General features: G+C 30.2%; 1 protein-coding gene across 1 annotated transcript in view; it reads right to left on the minus strand.

The window, feature by feature from the left end:
- Window positions 1-20,065, minus strand: part of LOC145240285 (zonadhesin-like) — a 129,345-nt gene that overhangs the window by 32,115 nt on the left and 77,165 nt on the right. The window contains exons 23-26 of the mRNA XM_080103866.1: window positions 15,475-15,658; window positions 8,030-8,140; window positions 6,350-6,597; window positions 1,881-2,188 (exon numbers count right to left, since the gene is read on the minus strand). Of these exons, the coding sequence (XP_079959992.1) occupies window positions 1,881-2,188; window positions 6,350-6,597; window positions 8,030-8,140; window positions 15,475-15,658 (851 nt within the window). The remainder of the gene's footprint in view (window positions 1-1,880; window positions 2,189-6,349; window positions 6,598-8,029; window positions 8,141-15,474; window positions 15,659-20,065) is intronic.

The raw sequence follows: 20,065 nt of genomic DNA on the forward strand, positions 1-20,065 counted from the left end.
CATCTACAAGGAAGTGAGGCAATGTTTACATAGCTTTCAAAATATTTGATAAATAAGAGTAATAATATATTTTTAGTTATGATGTTTTTAAAGCTAAATCCATTATATTGTATTCAGATTTTCACATTAGTCTTTTATTAAGGTGTAACATTTGTTAATTGTGCAATATTTATTTTATTATTAACCTTAAATTATTTTAATTCAATCAAAATAATCAATGAGGATAATTAAATGTATAATAAAAAACAGTAAAACAGTGCAAAGTTACTTTTTTTCAATATTGGTCTTAGAGCATTTTATAGAAAAATTGTTAATCAAACAAGTTCTACTATTCCTAAATTTCAATTTGATTTTATATAGCGATAACTATTTTATATTAAAAATAAATTAGAATTCACATAAGCTTTTTATTATCATTGACGGCTGCAAAATCCGGATGCTTTAAAAATGAATTTCTAAACATCTAGAACGTTTTCAGCAACGCCACTTTCGTATTTTCTTGGACATCAAGTGGCAGGACAAAGTAATCAATGAGACAATATCGATATTTATCGACAAACTAATTCTAAAAGTGTTACCTTGTAGTTGATACACGGAATTATCATAAATAGACACTGAATGAGGAATCAAGTGTTTTAGTAAATAAAAGTAGAAACATAAAACTATAGGGCGCCTAAACAATGACAATTAGGACATGCTGATGGAATATCACAGTCATATCCTCAATCAAATTCAACGACGTAATAAAGGACTGGACTAAATATCGATTTATTACAAAATGGCACCAGCGGGCGTAGACGAGGAGAGTTGCAGCAGATCTAAAATTGCTAGACATGTAATACTATATAATACTATATTACTAAAATTACGTGACATATAATATAGATACTTATATATATATAATATAGATAAGCATATATATAATATATATATATATATTATAGATAATAGCATAACGTGACATTTATCAACTACTAATATCTTTTCCCCGTTTCGTCAGATTTACAATTATACCATTTAGAGTATACAGTCATACTTTGATTTAAAATAGCATTGCCATTGTAATGAATAAAATGTCTCATAATCTTTGAAACAACAATTTGCTCTGCAAATATTAACGCGTGCTCTATGTGACTGTTGTTGTCATATAATATGGTCTTGCACAGTGAAAGATGTTTAAAGTGATTAAGCTGTCACGACGATGGCGTGCTTCATTTCACTGCAGAGTAAGTCTCATAATCATGGTTTACTTGTTTCTGTGAGAAAAATAATTTCTTCTCGACAGTCGTTTTGGTTGATGAAAAGTTTACCTATGGAAAAGATAACATTTTATTTTTTTTACCTTTTAGGAAACATATACTTTTCATCAGTTTATAAATTATTCGTATATTTTCTGTCTTATTAACAAATCAAGAGTTCTGTAATAGTTATGGACTTCCAAGTAAATAACATGGATCACAGTTTCTAGTCGGATTGCGTACGTTCGCAATGTCAGTAGTAATGTGAGTTACTGTTTGGAAATATAAAGTGTAAACACTTTAGAAGTAAAAATGGCCTAACATTCCTTAACATTCCTTCATTCTACTTTACTGTCTGATATGTGAGAACTAGTAGAGACATAACATTTTTGAGAATTGGTAGATCAACTAGTGCAATAACACCAGGTTTTCGTATATTCATTCTGGTTCTCCTAGATTTTTGCTCGAAAAAAAATAATGCGAAGAGAAGTTAGTGATTCTGCAACTTTTGATTTACTGTAAGCACATGATGGAAAGTTATCCATTGTCTGCCATGAGAGAAAGAAATCGATTATTATTACAATAATTACAACCGTAAACAAATAAAAACTAATTTGAAAAAAGATTGAAACACCTACTCACTTTTTTGAGTGTAAGTACGTGTCGTCAAGAACACGGTAACTATCACCAATCACCGAAAACTTATTTGTCTTTTCGGACACATCAACACCGGCTTTTGTTTTGTAGTCATCTTTCTTTCCGTTGCAATCACCACAGATTCCTGTCAATTCATGCTTATAAATCTTTGGTACTCTCACATTAACTCGATGTCTGCCATCAAACTGAATATTTATTCCGTAGTCAGTAGAAACTGTTATCCAGCCAGCTGCAAAATGGGCAGAAAATCCCATATAATCAGTTAGAGGCAAAGTCATCAGTTCGCCGTTTACCTGAAGAAAACCAAATGCAAATGGTTTGAATACATTCTCAGCGAATTACTGAAATAAAGTATCATTAAGCTCTTAGATGTGTAGTTGTTTTTAAATGCAATAATGCCGTCATTTTCAAAGTGGTTGTAAAGTATATTTTAATCAACCATATCATAATCTTGATATTTGTGAAGAAATAAGATAAACTTCATTTGCGAGTTTTGGTAGAAGAATAAAACCTGCGACATAACAAGAGGGGGTGTCCGTTTATGTAAGCATTGTCTACTAATTGTTTGGGATTTTGCTTTGACATTTAACGGACAGATTGACATCATTTCACATATTTGTATTGTAAAATTGTTCTCATCAGCATCCAGACCAAAACTTTTCTAGCATTTTAACTGGAACAAATAATAATAATAATAATAATAATAATAATAATAATAATAATAATAATAATAATAATAATAAATACATTTAAAAACAAATTACCGAGTCGCAGAAGTAGAGAGTTCAAAAGAATCAAAATAGACTTCGCTAGAAATGCCACATGAATAATCCGAAAACCGGGAAATTTTTTTCTGACAAATAATTAATTGCTAAACTCACGAAGTTGACAAACAATGTATTTAAGGTAACCTTCATTATCTTGATAGATAATGAAGGGATGAGCTCAAAATAAGCTGAAATTCTTCATCTGTTAAAAGCGACAGTTTTTCACGATAAAAGGAAAGCAACACAAATGGAAAAATAGCCATTAACTTACTCACATAACTGACTCTTTGTTCAGTTAAAACAACTGAGTACAGAGTTCAGCGCCGACTTCCGTAACAGTAACTAGGATTCACCGAACTTACAGAGTTATACGGAAAACAATTTAATTTATTATTTAAAACAAATGGTACAGATATTTTTTAGATTATATGTCTAATTGTTACATTATAACGGTGTTTCTTGCTGTATTATCGTGTTTATGTCAGGTGACTACCTTGGCCAGGGTTAGAGTTTTAGCGAGTTTATCAGCGATGACGAGTCAGCAAAACTTCAATGGATTTCGTGAAAACGCCATGTTATTTTCTATGGTGATCGAAAGGTGCAAATAATAATAATAATAATAATAATAATAATAATAATAATAATAATAATAATAATAATATTAATAATAATAAAAATAATAATAAAAATAAAAAAAAAATAATAATGGTAAGAATTTCTGTGTTTTTTGCATATGGGTACTATACTATACTGTAGAAGTACTTTATTTCCTCGGTTGATTACTGTACACGTACCTGATTTCTTATTTAAAAATGAAACTACTCGATTATTTTACGTAATTTTTCATTGTACTAACTTTTCCATGCATCCCGGCTAAGAATGTTTTTTTCATATTTACTGTAATGTATAAGCACCTTATTTGTTATGTAAAAGCCATACTACTCGATGATTTTACGTGATTTTCAATAAAATTGTATTTGTTTTTCACATGGGTACTATATAGTATACGTACCTTATTTCTTGAATCGATAACTGTACAAGTACCGTATTTCTCATTTAAAAATAAACTCTTCGAATATTTTATGTAATTTTCTGTACATTATCGCTAAGAGTTTGCTTGTTTTTCATATAGGTAATTATACTGCAGAAGCACCTTATTTATTATGTTAAAAAGTTATACTACTACTCGATGATTTGACGTGATTTTCGGTTTTAATAACTTTTATTTACGTCATAGGTAATATTTTCTTTTCTTTACGGCTAAGTTTTTTGTTTTCGTACAGGTCTCACATGTTAACTATAACTAAACAAAAAATAATCCTTTGGGAACCTGGAGTTTTGAGAACAAAACGAACACTATTTTCCCCATCCCTGCCTAAATAAAAACGAAGAGATAATGCCTGAGAGTTTATCTCCTGACCACAAAACATATACTACTCTCCCTACCCCTGCCTAGAAAAGAAAGTTTAGTAATCCCTAGAAGTCTCCATAGTACTCATAAAAGCAACACAATCGTGCTTTAAAGGGATGTCAGGATGATAACGGTCAAAACGAATTAGTGAATTAATATATAGATTCTTATTATTTAGTAAGTAGGAGTTTTCGCAGATAATAATCAGTAATTTCTCCTTGACGAGTGGTCTGAGTTGCAAAAGCCATTCAGTTGTTGATCATTCTCCGTTTCTTTTGATAACTACTGCAAATCCTTTTGCTTTATCATCACTGACATTTACCATTACCTGGTAACGATTATTCGTCTGTTACATGTTTCAAGCAACATGTAGAATGGTGTCACATGTTACATTTCGGATGTTGATCTATGAACAGAATCTAAACGACTATAATCGGAACTAAAAGCAGCCATTTTAACTTATTTATTTAATGGAGATTAATTAGATTAATTTAGCTGATCGTTTTACAGTCAATATGGAATACTTATATTCCGATGATAAAGTCAACAAAAGTTTTTTGAAGTTTGCATGCGTTTATCATATAATTTGTGATTCTCAGAATCATAATTTTAAATTGATATTTACTTTTTTATAAACGGAAGAAATGCATCGCTATAATTTGTTCCCTTCGTTCTCTTTATGTAATCGATATTGTTTTACTTTTCGGGTTCATTTTCCTCCGGCATGAATTGCTTCCTTTGATTTTATTGCTTAAAGTGACTTAGAAAAACTGATCTTTATAGTCACGGAGAGACAAAAACCATAGAATGTTGTCTTCAATCCAGTCTAATAATATTACATTAACACTGACAATTCCGATATTAAACACGAATTTAAATACGTGACGGTAGTACATCTGGTCCTTTACGTGATAAATGGGCAGTCGTAAATAAAAACAAAATATTAATATAAAATAAAAAAGCCAATATTCATAATAAAATCTTTCGTTTAAGATAGGCTCGATTAGAACACTGTTGTAACACATTTTCTAACCTACCACAATTTATGAAAATCAAAATCATTGTTATGATACTAAATTCTTCTTCTCAATTTTATAAACATGGTTTTTATTCTAGAAAATATTACAAGGTTTTGGCTTCATTTTAAGAAATTAAAATTTTGGAAAGCTTTCTTCATTTATAACTATTGATCAAACTCAATACAAATCTAAATTTTGAAATGAGAAGGTTGCTTCATATTATATCCCTTCGTATATTTCAAATAAACTCTAGCTATATTTATTCACTGATGTTTTATATCTATTGTTAAAATTTTACAGGAATAGTATCTACATTTTACCACATTTTTTCCACATTTTTCAGTTAAGTAAATATTATGTCTGTGTTCAGAATTTATAACAACTGATTACTTAGTTTGGGAATGAATCATGTACATACAATTGTTATTTTAAGGCGTGTTCCAACGTTAAACCCTATAATTTCTTAACTGGAAAAATTCTAGATTTACGAAGACGAAAGTGGTACAATTAAAACGAGTGGTCTTTTTTAAAATCTATTTTGGAATTTATTTTTCTATGTAATCACCACCATATGCAATGAACAAGGAACGATAGTTGTGTATGGACACCCGGAGTATGCTTTGTCATAGGACCGTTGTTTTTAAAGTAAAATCTATTTTATTAACTGAAAGCTCAAGAGATACGAAGAGGGGAGTGTTACTATTTAAACAAGCGATCTTTTGTGTAACATAATTAATTTTTCTATATAGTCATGACTATTATCAACGTATTTTTTCAGGAATTTAATGACGCACATTCGCTTCTGATGCACGTTTATGACAGGGTAGCTTTTTTAGAGTCTCATAATGCATCAGAGAGATGAAAATTCCAGATCATGAATGTTTAATGTCAATCACCAAAGCAATATAATTTATAATCTTCTCTGATCCATTCAAGCGGGATAAAAATAGGCTGCGTTAATTTTAGATCGCTCCTTATACTTTCTTTATTCTTATTAATAAAAAAGAAAAAATAATGGTTGGCCAGTTAAAAGCAATATTTATGGTGACTTCTCATCAGCTACAACCCTGATATGCAGTGATAGTGTTAGTTCTTTGATCCTTATATGATAATTATGAATTATTAGCAAGTGCATCATTATTATTATTATTGAAGCCTTTGCCGCGATTTGAACCCGGCATTTGGAAAAGATATTTCTATTGAATTCATCTCGTTAAGACAGAATAATATTGAGTTGCCTTATCATAAACAACTCACCATAATTTTATTTCCTTGTAATAAACGGATTTTAACACCGTACAGCTTTAGATCAACCAACCGTGTATAAGAAACGCGCGTATTACCACGATGTTCATTCTTCACTTCCACGGCAAAATATGCAAGTCTACTGGTACTTTTTATTGTAGCAAGTGTGTATTTGCACGTCCCCATGAAGTGGATCCATTGCCCATCAAATGTTTTGTAGTGTGGATCACCTGATACACTACATACACAATCAGCAACTCCTGGAAAATATAAGAAAATGCACAAAGTAATACATAATTAACTCTAGATAAATTACTATATACAACATGAGTGTTTTATAACGGTAAATAATTTTACAGATCTTATCTCAGTTATCTACCATGAGTTTTTATATAATATACCGTAACGAACAAAGGATGCCTTGTAATCTGCTATTGATCAACCAATAAGTGATGTTTTTCAACGTGTAATGAGATATATGAGATGCGTGCTTTGCCTCGTTATCATTTGTGGATATTCCCTTCAGAGCAAAATGAAGGTTTTCACTGACTTCTGAAATCATATTATCATAACTCATAATATGAGATAAATTGTGTTCGTGCTCTATGGTGAGGTGCACAGATGCGTAATTTCCATTATATTGTCTGGTAAGAACATCGGCACTTAGAATTTGTAGGATTAATTCTAAATAACAAGTTCAAAATGTAGTTTTGAAGCTTCTTAATACTCAGTTTCGTATATAATATAGTTACAGACGGCAGGAGTTAAATCAACTAAACAAATAATCAAATTATAGCAACTAAAATATTCCAAGCTCGTTTATTTATAATATTCATGGGATCCATTAAACTAGTATTTGGAAATGTCCTCGCACGAAAACACACAACAGGTTTTCGACTGCTTCTATCTTATCTAATAGGTAATTTTGCTGTGCCAGGACATAATTGGTTATCTATTTTTGTTTTGCATGTTTTAAATAGTTATCTCGATTTTTCTTCTTATGTACTGAATATGTGTTAATGGAATCTATATAAAACCTGTTCCTTACATAATTCTAAACTCTTGGTATTCTGGAGAATTTAAAACCCTGTCCTCTGGTTAGTTATTTAAATGTTTCTATTTTGTAATTCTAAGCTTTCTTTATTTTAAAATTAAATACATGGAATCTAATGAGATGGTTGCATAATTAAAGTAGGAGGAGATATACAAATGAAGAAAGAGAGAGTAAAAGTAAGAGGCACGTATATGGACACGTATAGAAAAACTATTTATACTACTAATACTAAAACACGTATAGAAAAAACCATTTATACTAATAATACTAAAACACTGTTCGTTACAATGTTGGTTTGTTTTCACGTTATTTGAGGATATTTTTTAATACAAATAGACAAGGTGGAAGGATTAGAATATTGGTGTTATTCGTCCAAAGAGTGTTGATCTTTTAAACTACTGATACATTTCAAATTGAATACGGTACCTAAATTTTTAAAAGTTATAAAACCATTTTGTTTGACCACGTTTTTTATGCTTTTCAATAAATGAATTTCTAACTTGCATATAGAATTTAACAACTATTGACAAAATTCTAGTTCTTAAATATGGAAAATAGTTTACTGTAACGTGCGTGTAAGGCAATAATTGAGAATTAAATAATAAAATAATGAAATTAAAATATGTTCATGCACTTACGTTTCGAACAATCACTTCCCTCAAATTGTGCTTGGCACGCACACGTACGGGTGAGTCCATGTCTAATACATTTGCCACCATTTTGACAGGGATGAGCTTCGCAAGGATCAACTGCAAAATAATACATCGTAAAATGTGTACACACACGCGAGCGCGTGTGTATTCGAGCGTGGGTGTATGTGTGCTTATGTATTTGTGTGTGTGTCTCAATCTGGAGGGACGTTTCGATATTTAAAAATATTTTTTTAGATTTCAACTTAATTTTTCGCGGTTAACATTGGCGGTGTGGTGTGCTTTTTGCTAATAGAGTAAAAGATGGCTTCGTTGCCGTGGTTCGAATCTCCTGACGAGCTGTATACACAGGATACACATATTTTTAGTAATTAAAATAAGTATTTTTTAAAAGTGAGAAATGTCATATATATATATATATATATATATATATATATATATATATAAAGAAAATCAGCTAGTTGTTATTATGCATTGTTTATATTGCTAAACACGTCCAAATGTTATGGTTTTATGGACGAAAAACAAGTGCAGATTTAAAATAAATAAATACATTTATTTATTAAAAATATTTTGATTTAGTAAAAACAACATTGTCAGAGTAATCCAAGTTTTGTACGTTGCATGCTATAGATAGTAATGCTTGGGGCGTCTTCTTGTGTTGCTTAAGCAGTGAAAGCGCATGCCGAGCGGATGTGTTAAATGATAGAAATAATGTTAATTAATAAACGCTTTCATTAAAACTTAAAATCTTGTTTCAGCAGGGAATGTAAAAATACCTTAATGAATGTACGTTTTTACGAATCGAAAATTTGTTTGTAATAAACAAATGTATGTATTTATTTTAAGAAGTTGTACTTTAGATTTTAAGAATCGTTTAAATTTGAATTTGTATTTCAAACTTTTTTGGGATTTTCCAAAAACACGTGCGCCGCCGGACCGTTCGTATTGCATCACGTTCATTTTCTTAATTTTTTTTTTTTTACATAATTTTTTTTTATAGTTTTAACATTGTTTGTTTTTAAAATATTTAAACAGGGTTATGACTTCGCTTTGTTTTCATTTTACAATATATATATATATATATATATATATATATACATACACAACATGCAACAAATCCTACATAGGCGCCACCATAAATTTCAGCAATAGAGTGGCCTTACATAAGAGCAACATCAAAATTGCAGATAACAGACACCTCTATGTTTCAAAACACGTACACACATGCAGTAGAAACAGCTTCAAAATAATGCCAATGTTCCAAACAGACAATTATTTTTATTTACTTACACAGGAAAAAAACTTCATCACCAGATTCACTCCTGAACTGAACAGAGCCTAATATCATCACACAAAAACATGAAATGCAAGGTACACTCGCATGCACATCCATACACAAACACATATACACACCCACACATAAATCAGAACCGACACATTAAAACACACACACGTGCGCGCATACAACCACACACAGACATAACACCCTTATCTCTTATACAACACACTGAAAAATACCAACCCTACTTAACCTCGAAACCAACAACACTAGGATAAACCTAGAACCATTGTATAATATCTGTTCCAACACCTCGCTCCCTCCTCAGTCAGTGGAGGAGAACCCCCTCATGACTGAAACAACTATCATCCCTTCTATCATCCCCCTCCCATACCTATACCCCCTCCAATGCCCCTCTCTGGGGAACAAAATCTTCCCCACACTAGGAACCGATCCTTGGTCTAGCCATACCCACATGGGGAGACAAATAAATAGAACCATTAAAAAATCCCCTATACATATTTTAAATACACCCCTCTTTCTAAACAAACACAATATAAGGAATACCCGAAAAGACAAAAACGAAAAATCACAATATAAAATCCAAGAATCCAAAAAATAAAAAACTAAAATAGAATGAAAGCACCCCTACCCTTATTTCAGAAGAGCTGGTCCCCCCTCCTCACACATACACATTAGTAACGATCTCGGATCACAGTCGCCTTCCTAAGGGAGCAAATAACCTCATAACACTATAAAACAATATACACATTCCCAAACCAATAAAAGCAAACACACACACACACACACACAAACACACACGCGCACACACACACAAACACACACACACACCCTACCCCACCCTAAAGGAAAAGCAAAAAACATTAGCAGAAAGAGACAGCGACTACAACCAGGTCAGCGGCCTCCCTCGACTAGCCCAACAAAAGAGTAATAAAAATTGAGCATGCCAATGAATAATAAACACTTTCAAGCCTCCACCCCTTGGAAAAATTTCAAATTAACTACGAAAATTGCCATTTTTACATCTCCAACACACTTGAAAATAATTTCTGACGAGGACGCTTCACAGAACGTCTGAAACGCGCGTAAAAACGATTTTAATGACTGAAAAACATTATTAAAATGATCCAAACATAATTCTTAATGAAATACCAAGACAAGGAATAATAAAATAATGTTAAAAAATACACATTGTTGGTGACTACTCCCTTATATATATATATATATATATATATATATATATATATATAATTATTTTTTACTATAATAATTAAATACCTACAGACACTAGTGTTTCTTCCTTTCGGGAATCTTCAGTGCAGGGTTATATATATATATATATATATTAAGTTATAAAATATATATGGCGATTAAGCTACACTAAATATTCCGCGTTTCATCCATTCTATTCAGTATAGCTTAATCGCTATATATATTTTATAACTTACTAACTAGCTCTATCTACGTATTGAACACTGTTGAAGTAAATACTTAAAGTTTACGCATAAATTTCTACTTTCGATGAAGTCGTTACATATATATATATATATATATATATGTATATATATATATATATATAGATAGATAGAGAGAGAGAGAGAGAGAGAGAGAGAGCATCTTTTTTGGAAATTTTATAAATTCGAAATCTCGGCGACTATTTATCAGAATTTAACAAATAAAGGCTCTTTGTAAAGCTAATGACCTAAATTGTGTAGTTTGATATGTGATAATTGCTCTTTAGGTCGCACATTATTGTTTTAAAAAATGATCACCCGTTTTATGGACATCATTACGAGGGTTTGTTATGTTTTTCGGGGTAGGGTTTTTGTGGCCTGGTAGACCAACATAAAACTTTCCTAAAAATGTAGTTTTCCTATAGGCTTTCGGGTGTGCTGAAAAGGAATATCACATTTTAATTTCTTCGAATAAGTGTTTGTCTTGATATTAAGCAAAAATATGCGAACTTGCGCGTACAACAATAGCCACCATTTATAGCATAGAAAATTGTATTGAATTAATACCTAGAAAAATACTTATTTGCGGAATATTTTATTGCGATATTCGTTTTCAACATACCCGAAATCTTATAGAAAACAAGCTGTTTAAAGTGGATCTTGCGTTGGTCTACCACGTCATAAATACCAAATAAACACCTTACGTTATATTAATATAGAAAAGTGTCCCCGACTTTTTAAAACTAGATTTTCTCTGTGTTTTGAAAACTACGCGTTTCCTGGGATTTTAACTGTTATTTTCGTATTAAGCACCCGCGATAGCCTATACAAGTTGCCATTTTACATGATTTTTTTGCGGATGGAATATACAACACCTCTACTGATGTTTCAATCATAGTCATTTGTCTTCCTTAGTTTTGCATATGAATTACAAAAATCAAATATTTCCGAAAAATCTCTGACATTAATAAGGGGGAGACTAAAACTTGTTGCTATGGTTTCAAATGATCTGAAATAACAGCAAAGAGAGGCTTGATTCCAAATATTTCTCATATGTTATACCCCCCTCTTTTGGAAATAACGTACGATTTTGTATCAAACAATCTTACAAACTGTAAAATTTACTTTATGTGTGAAAACCAAGGAAGGGATATATAACATATGAAAAATATTTGGAATCAAGTCTTCCCTTGCTGTTATTTCAGAACATTTGAAACCATAGCACAAAGTTTTAGTCTCCCCCTCAATTAAGACTAGCGGTTTGGGATATATATATATATATATATATATATATATATATATATATATATATATATATATATATATATATATATATATTGCTTTAAAAAAACAACAAAAACAAATCTAAATGTATAAGCGATGAAAATAAACAGTAAAATTAATCTAGGTGTTGTGGCCTAACGGTTAAGGCACCGGACTGTGGTAAACATGGTCTGAGGTTCGATCCCTAGAAACAGTTGAACTACGCTGACGAGAGGTAACAACCTCGAAACACGCGTGAACGTAGATTGCTGTTTTAAAAATAATAAATATAAATGTTATATACGTCTAAACAAATTAAAAGGGCGACTTTCTAAGTAATTAAAAAAAATGAGCTTCGAGGGGGAGCCAATATTAACCGTATGTATCGCTTGAAAAAACAACAACATATATATATATATATATATATATATATATGTAAATATATATAGCAAAAATAGTAATTAGTAAAAACTTTAAGAAAGTGATCAATACAATTGCAGAGCAAATATATTTTTATTACTGTTTTATCTGCTTAGTTACACATGTTTCTATTACCGAATCATATCACCGAACCGATAACTTCATCAGACTTTACAGAAATAATTATTGTGATAATGGAAAAATGTTATTAGAAACAGCAAAAAAAAAAAAAGAAACAGAAATTGTGTGTGGGATATGTTGGGGTTGGTTGGGTGAATTTGACTAAAAAGAACAATAGACACAAGTTACTAGATAATTGTATGGTGGGTAAAAATTAAGTGAGAGTTGAATTGGCAATATTGGAGATATATGTTATTTTGATGGATTTAGGGAATAGGGCGAAAGTGTAAGATAAGATAGGGTTAAGGAAGACTGGGGTAAGAGGATTTAGATGCATGTGGCAGATGGCTGTACTGAGTGTATGATTTGGCATATTTAATAAACGTTGTATAAGGGATGTTTCAGAAAGATGTAAAATTGCTAAGGAGTTGGGATATTTAATGCCGACAGTTTATGGCAGTTTCATGCTTTCTATTTAGTAATTTATTTTTATCTCTAAAATTTGAGATAAAAAGTTTTTCGTTTAGGCAGAGAGAGCATGGAGAATTTTAGGATTTACATGCGCTAGATGTTTTTAAGGATTTCCCAAGTAATGGTTTGTGTAATGCTATTTTGAATTAGAAATAGATAGTGGGTAGTAAGTGAGGTTTTGTTAGGGTTGTTGGGGTTTGTAAAGGAGGATTTCTGTACTCTAAATCTTTCTTTAAAAGAGGTGCTGGGTAGACCAATATAGTATTTTTGTCGTTTGGGTTTTCTGTAGGGGCAATTGCAGCTTTTAAGTGGGCATTCCGATTTGTTGGTATAATTACAATTATTATTGTTAATGTTATTTGTATTTTTGCCCTTGTTAAGTATCTTCCTATTATGTTTCTTAATTTTTTTCTAAGTTATTAGTACAGCTATAGCTAAGTTTAATTGTGTTTTTATTAAAGATTTTGTGTAGTGTGTGATTAGATGGGAAGTGGATGCTTATTAGTTAAAATATTTTTTTGCCCAGTTTGGTTTTGACGATGATATTGAAAGGGGGAGTTAAACCACATGACTTTTGTAAACCTATATTTCTTGTTTAACGTATTTAAATAATTAGGTTCAATGTAATTAATGATGGTATTTGGGTGGCCACTTTCTTTAAAGGCATTTTCAAAAGAATGGTTTATGTTTGTTGAGTATTTCAAGTTTAGAAGAATTGGTGCTAAGTATTTTTTCAACAGATTTGCGGATATGTTTAATGAAATGCTTTGGGTTGTTTGATAATGGGTGTATATAGAGCGGGAAGGTATTGTCCTTGACGCATGGCTCATATGAGTTATTTGAGAGGTTGAGAATTATGTCGAGAAAGTTGACAGTTTTTACGTTAGATTTAATATCTCTTTTAAGGGCTATTCTATTTATTTCCTTAGTTAATGGGTTTTTATTTTCTTACATTTAGGATAATTTGAATTTTCATCTACTATAAGACCATCGTCTCTATATAGTTTGCTATTTATAGTTTTGGTGAAATTGTACAGAATAATAAGACCAACTAGATCAGTTGCTGTTGCTGAGTCTCAAGAGCACATTGAGAGGTTAAATGATCCAGATTGGCCCTTCTTAGTCCATTGGATGTCTTGGCTGATTGAGACTGTTTTCCTAGATGTTTATTTCGGATGGCTGTGGGTCAGAAAGGCGAACCCTAAGCCTTAATCAAACAGTTCTTTTGATACGGAAGTATAGTAGCTCTCAATATCGAACTGGATAAAAGAAGCCTTCTTTTTATTATGGATATTATTGGACCATTTAATGGTGTCGTTAGTGTTAATTCATTGGTTTAATTCATATTTGGTTTTAATTAGTAAATTTGTCCTTTCTAGTATTCTTTACTTATTTCAGTCTGTTTCAGTCTTACTGGGGTTTATACGTCTAGTTTGAGGTCTTGTTGCAAAATTGGGTTTATGGTCCTTAAGAAAGACGTAAGCCCCCCTTTTTTCTTTTTGTTAAAAGTTTTCCGATTCTTTTGCTAATGTTAAGTGTGTCAGTAATATTTTTGCTGTCTAAATTAATTTTCCACCCTTACTCTCTCTCCTCTCCTTCTATTCCTATCAGTGTCTGGTTTAATATTTTAAACTCCCCCTTTCCCCTTACCACCTTACCATTTTTCTTAAAACTTAACTGCTGCTGATGTCGAATTGAAATTGTTTTTCCATTTTTGTGCTTTTTCTAATATCTTTTTCCCTAACTATAATAAGTATTTCTGTAAAAGCTGATGGAGCTATGGGATCGTTGATACGATTCGGTGATGGAAACATGTGTAAGCAGATAAAACGGTTATATATATATATATATATACCTGTAAAAATATATTTTCTTATAATATATACCAATCTTGATTTAAGAAATGCAATGTAATGTAATTACAGAGCAATATATGTTTAAATTAAAAATGACGCCATGGAAACATATTAAAAGTATGCGCAGCTTGTCTTCCAATTTTCGGCTTTTAATTATATATAATCACACTTTGTTTCCTTTTGATGGATTGATTGTTGCTATTTCTTCTGGTGAGTTAAGGTCATAATAGATTCACTGATTGATATATTAAGTGATTGATTTTGCGCTACTAAACAGATACTGTCAAGAATCATAAATGCCAATTTAATTAAAGGAATAAATAATAAGATGGTAAACATCATGAATTTCGGAATATGGTTTTTGGTTATTTATTCACTGAATATATATATATATATATATATATATGCAGAAAAAACTTGTAAAAATTTATATTAAAATAGATTTATCAATTTTCATAACTACATACAATTTTTCTATGTAGATGTGTTAAAATTCTGTGATCACACATCACATAAATTTGGCAAATATTATAATCGGAGAATTACCTTTTGGGGTGCATTTTCCGCCGCGCAGAATAAAACCTTGGTCACATACACAGCTTCTTTGCCCGTTTTCAATTCGACAAGTACTATGGGCTTGGCATGGTGACAATTTATGTGTTTCTAATTTACCTCCGGTTTTACAAATTATTTTTGTTCGACAATCTGGATCCAATAGTTCTTCATTAACCTGATGAGAATAAAAATGCGTCAACTGAAATACATAGACAATTTTAATAACAAACAGACTCACATTAAAAATAAGCTTACATTGTTGAAATTTTAACACATTAAAAACTGAGTAACTTCATGGTTTTCAGCTTTGTATCATGAAAAAATATACAGTTCTTATATACATGTAGAAAGCACCGCATTGCTTGAGATTGAACTAGTGCATGACAGTATATTAGTTTCTTTATATTGTACTGGCCTATCTTTCATATTTCGGACTCCTAATATAGAGTGAATAAGCTTAAATGTTTAGAAACTTTTAATTAATGCCATATGCATACAGTCTAAATTTGATTAACATCGCACATATGTATTTCAAGTTTTAAACAATTCTTTAACCTATATGTTACTTAGAGAAAAGGTATCTGAATCATAGGGTAACGTAATTATAAATGTCACTCTTATTTTCTAATTTCATAAAGTTTGATAAATATCAAGACCATTCTGTTGTTTTCTCCAGAAGTTTTTAGAATTTAAATTTCAGAAACTTAGAACATATTTGTAGTTATACATGCCCTAGGTTATCTGTTAGACTTAACATAGAGATTTGGGAACGATGAATCTTACATAATAATATACTTTTAGATTTTATGTAGATACACTAACATTTCTTTCTATAAAAGCCAAACAAACATTAACACATACAATGATTCTCATATATATATATATATATATATATATATATATATATATATATATATATATATATATACATATATATATGTATATATATATATATATATATATATATATATATATATTAATGTAACTCTTGGTTCGTTCGCAATTAATAGTCTAAAAAACCACTGGACGGATGGCTTCCACGTTTTGGTATAATATGTTTACTATATCCATGTGTGTTTTTATATATTTCTTTTTAATTATAACATTATACTTAATTTTTCTATGATAAATAGGTGGTTTTCTTTGTACCGATAGGCCATTTTTTATTAGGGACAATTATTTATTACCGCTTCCTGTCACGTGACCACTGTGTCCAATTTAGCGGTTTTCCTACTAGATCTGGAGATTTCGTTTGCAATCTAGCGGGGAATTCTAGAAAATCTGGAGATATTTCGCACCCACCCGCAATTTTAGATTAAAAAATAAAGAAAAGCGCTTGAAAATACTTTAAAACATAAAATAAACTTATTCATGTAAGTAAAAGAAAGTAGCATTTATGTATTGCCTTTGGTAACAATTACTTATTGATTATTTGTTTTGTTTTTCACATTTTTTCGGCTAACCATTCTTAAATCTCGCTATAAAATTGATTTTTTCCAATTACATTTTAGGTGGGGACGGCATTCCAACCTCCGAAGTTTAGTTTAAAATACGAACTAAGCAATCCCGCTTAGTTTAGAAGTATTTAGTCGAAAATTGTGAAAAGCAAGAAACAACAGCAAAAAAAAAAAACAACTTATAACAATACATTAGAATTTTATTATCTTCCAACCTAAATACTTTTAACATGCTAAAACAAAGTTTTTTTGTTTTTTTTATTTTTCTAATTTCAAAATATGTTGCACCATTATTGTGATGTTTAATTTGCAGTATATTTCAATTTAAATTTTATTATAAAAAGTTTGAGTTTATGATTTGTTTCTTGCAAAAAAATACCCTCTCTGAAAAAAAAACAGGTAAAACTAGCTTCATAAAATATGTAAGCCTTCTGGGGAGCTAACCCTTCAATATAATTTCAGAAACATATAGTGAGAAAACACGGAACATTTTATATATTGAATATACTATATTTATAATTTTTTTATTGTAGGAAGTTAAAATATGGAGTTTTTGGGGGTGGGGAGGAATTAGCGATTTTTGAAAATTTCAGATCATAAAAGTTAAAAATCTAGCGATTTTCTGGACATTTCTTTCTCCTGATCTCGCGGGTTTTTTTAAATCTTAGAAAAGGATATTTTGGTATCACAGGCTTAATGTAAACATAATGTGTTTACAATATCGGTAAATTTTCAATGGGTTTAATCACATGATTATTGATAACGTAACCATGTGATTGAAATTTGATTTAAATTAACGACACGTGGTCACTTTGCTATCAAATATTCATCGAAAAATGGTAGGCACAGACAATGAATGCCGATGCTCAAAGTGTATAAACATTTTGACCGTTCCCTTTACTTAAAAATTCACCAAAAATCAGAAAATTAACCAAGTTTAATGAAAATTTCAGTATTTATCAAATAATGATCGCAGAATATAATGAACTAATTATTTTTACTTAACTCTTAGTGGAAATGTTTTATTTTGTTTAAACATAAAATATCTTTACTAAAGTTATGGTTTTCAGTAGTAAATAAAAAACGCAAGAATTTATTTTTGCTTGTTTATATAAATAAAGCATCGTAATTTGTAACAATAAAAAATAATTTTTACAGGAACATTCCGAAAAAAAGCCCCTAAATTCCGTATTAATGAATTCGATATAACTCGAAGAAAAATACATTTCTCACATACTATCAGGAAATTAAAGATTCAATTAGATTCCTATTTCAGTCACCTAAATTATTTAGGGTGAAATGAGTTTAGGAATTTATAGCCAAACCTAAATATTTAAAAAAAAATGTTTCTGCTTAAAAAAATAGCATTACTACAATAAGTTATGTAAAATTTGCATCGAATGCTCTGCTTTACGGTTGTTGTAAAAATGGAACGGAAATTTGAATTACGTTCCCTTTTAAATTCGGTACATTTTTACATTACGTCCAACTCATCGTTCACATTCGACACGTCAACTTTTATAGCTTTTTGGGTATGTTGGCAAGGTTAGGAGTGTCTATTACGAAAGCCGTTCTAACATGAGTAGATTGGTAGGTGTGTCAGAAATATATATATATATATATATATATATATATATATATATATATATATATATATATACGCAAATAGTTCATAAAACATGTTAAAACACTTTGAAAAAGAGTTAAAAACATATTTAAGGAAACAATAAGTGGATAGACCTTAATCCGCAGAGTTTCGAAGAAATACTTTCCTTCTCATCAGAGGGTAGAAGTAGCAAAATGCGGGATCGGATTTGCATACAAAAGTATTTGATTAAACTGCTAGTAAGTCAAAGATCTTACTTGATAACAAACAGGGAATATGGCGAAGAAAAAGGTGATTTCACGTGATTGGATAGTCTGGTGAAAGGTAAATTATCCAATGACGGTAAAATGCAAAAATGTAAATTTAATTATATATATATATATATATATATATATATATATATATATATATATATATATATATATATATACAGGGTGACCAGAAAAAAAAACGGGACCCAATTTTAATTAGGCCCCGTTTCTTAGTGTTTTGTCCGAATGAAATGAAACTTTGGTCATAACTAGTTTATTATATTCAAAGCATCACATTAAAACACTAGGGTCTTTGACCTTTTTTTTCTGTTCTACAGTATATGTTCTAGATGGCCTCTATTTAGTTTTTTTTGGGGGGGTCACCCTGTATATATATATATATATATATATATATATATATATATATATATATATATATATATATATATATATATGCGGGCGTGTTTGTGTTTGTGAGTGTATGTATATAGATATAATTAAAAAAGGTAGAAAATAAAGTTACATGAATTTCATTACGTTATCAGGTCAAAAAAGATGAAAGTAAGAGGAGAAAATGAGAGCAACCTCTTTAGGACATGACAGTTAAATCTATATGTTACTCATCAGAATAAGACCTTTTCTATCCTGATAGGTTTGTTTTATTATTGAAAATATATTTTAAGTTCATTTACTACTACTACTACTACTACTACTACTACTATACACACACATATATATATATATATAAAGAGAGAACATAAGATATATAATATATACATGCATGTTTATATAATGAAAGCTATATATATATATATATATATATATATATATATATATATATATATATATATATATATAAAGACAGACTTAGAAGAATCACATCTTAAATAAAAGAGATAAAAAATATATTCATTAATTTCATTTAAAAATGAGGAAATTAAATTCAAACCGCTCAATTAATGTTTCTGTCTTATACTTTCCACACATTTAATTCGAACTTTCCACACATACAATTCGACTTTTAAAATGACAAGATAACTAAGTTTTACAATGGTCCTGACAGCATTATTTCCTTATAGTTGAAGGTACGTATCTATTCGTCAAATTGAAAGTAACATCGAGATTTTTTCCCGGATAATTTTATAAGTTTAATTATATAATGTATATTGATATAACTGTCATCAAAACAGGGTATATTTTACATTTTAAATGAGATTCGCTTCCCAGAGCTCTATTAGTAAGCAAGGCCGTAGATATTTAAGAGAACT

Source organism: Euprymna scolopes, chromosome 19 (assembly GCF_053919585.1).
Source record: "Euprymna scolopes isolate OS-2025 chromosome 19, ASM5391958v1, whole genome shotgun sequence".
Classification (NCBI taxonomy): Eukaryota; Metazoa; Mollusca; class Cephalopoda; order Sepiida; family Sepiolidae; genus Euprymna; species Euprymna scolopes.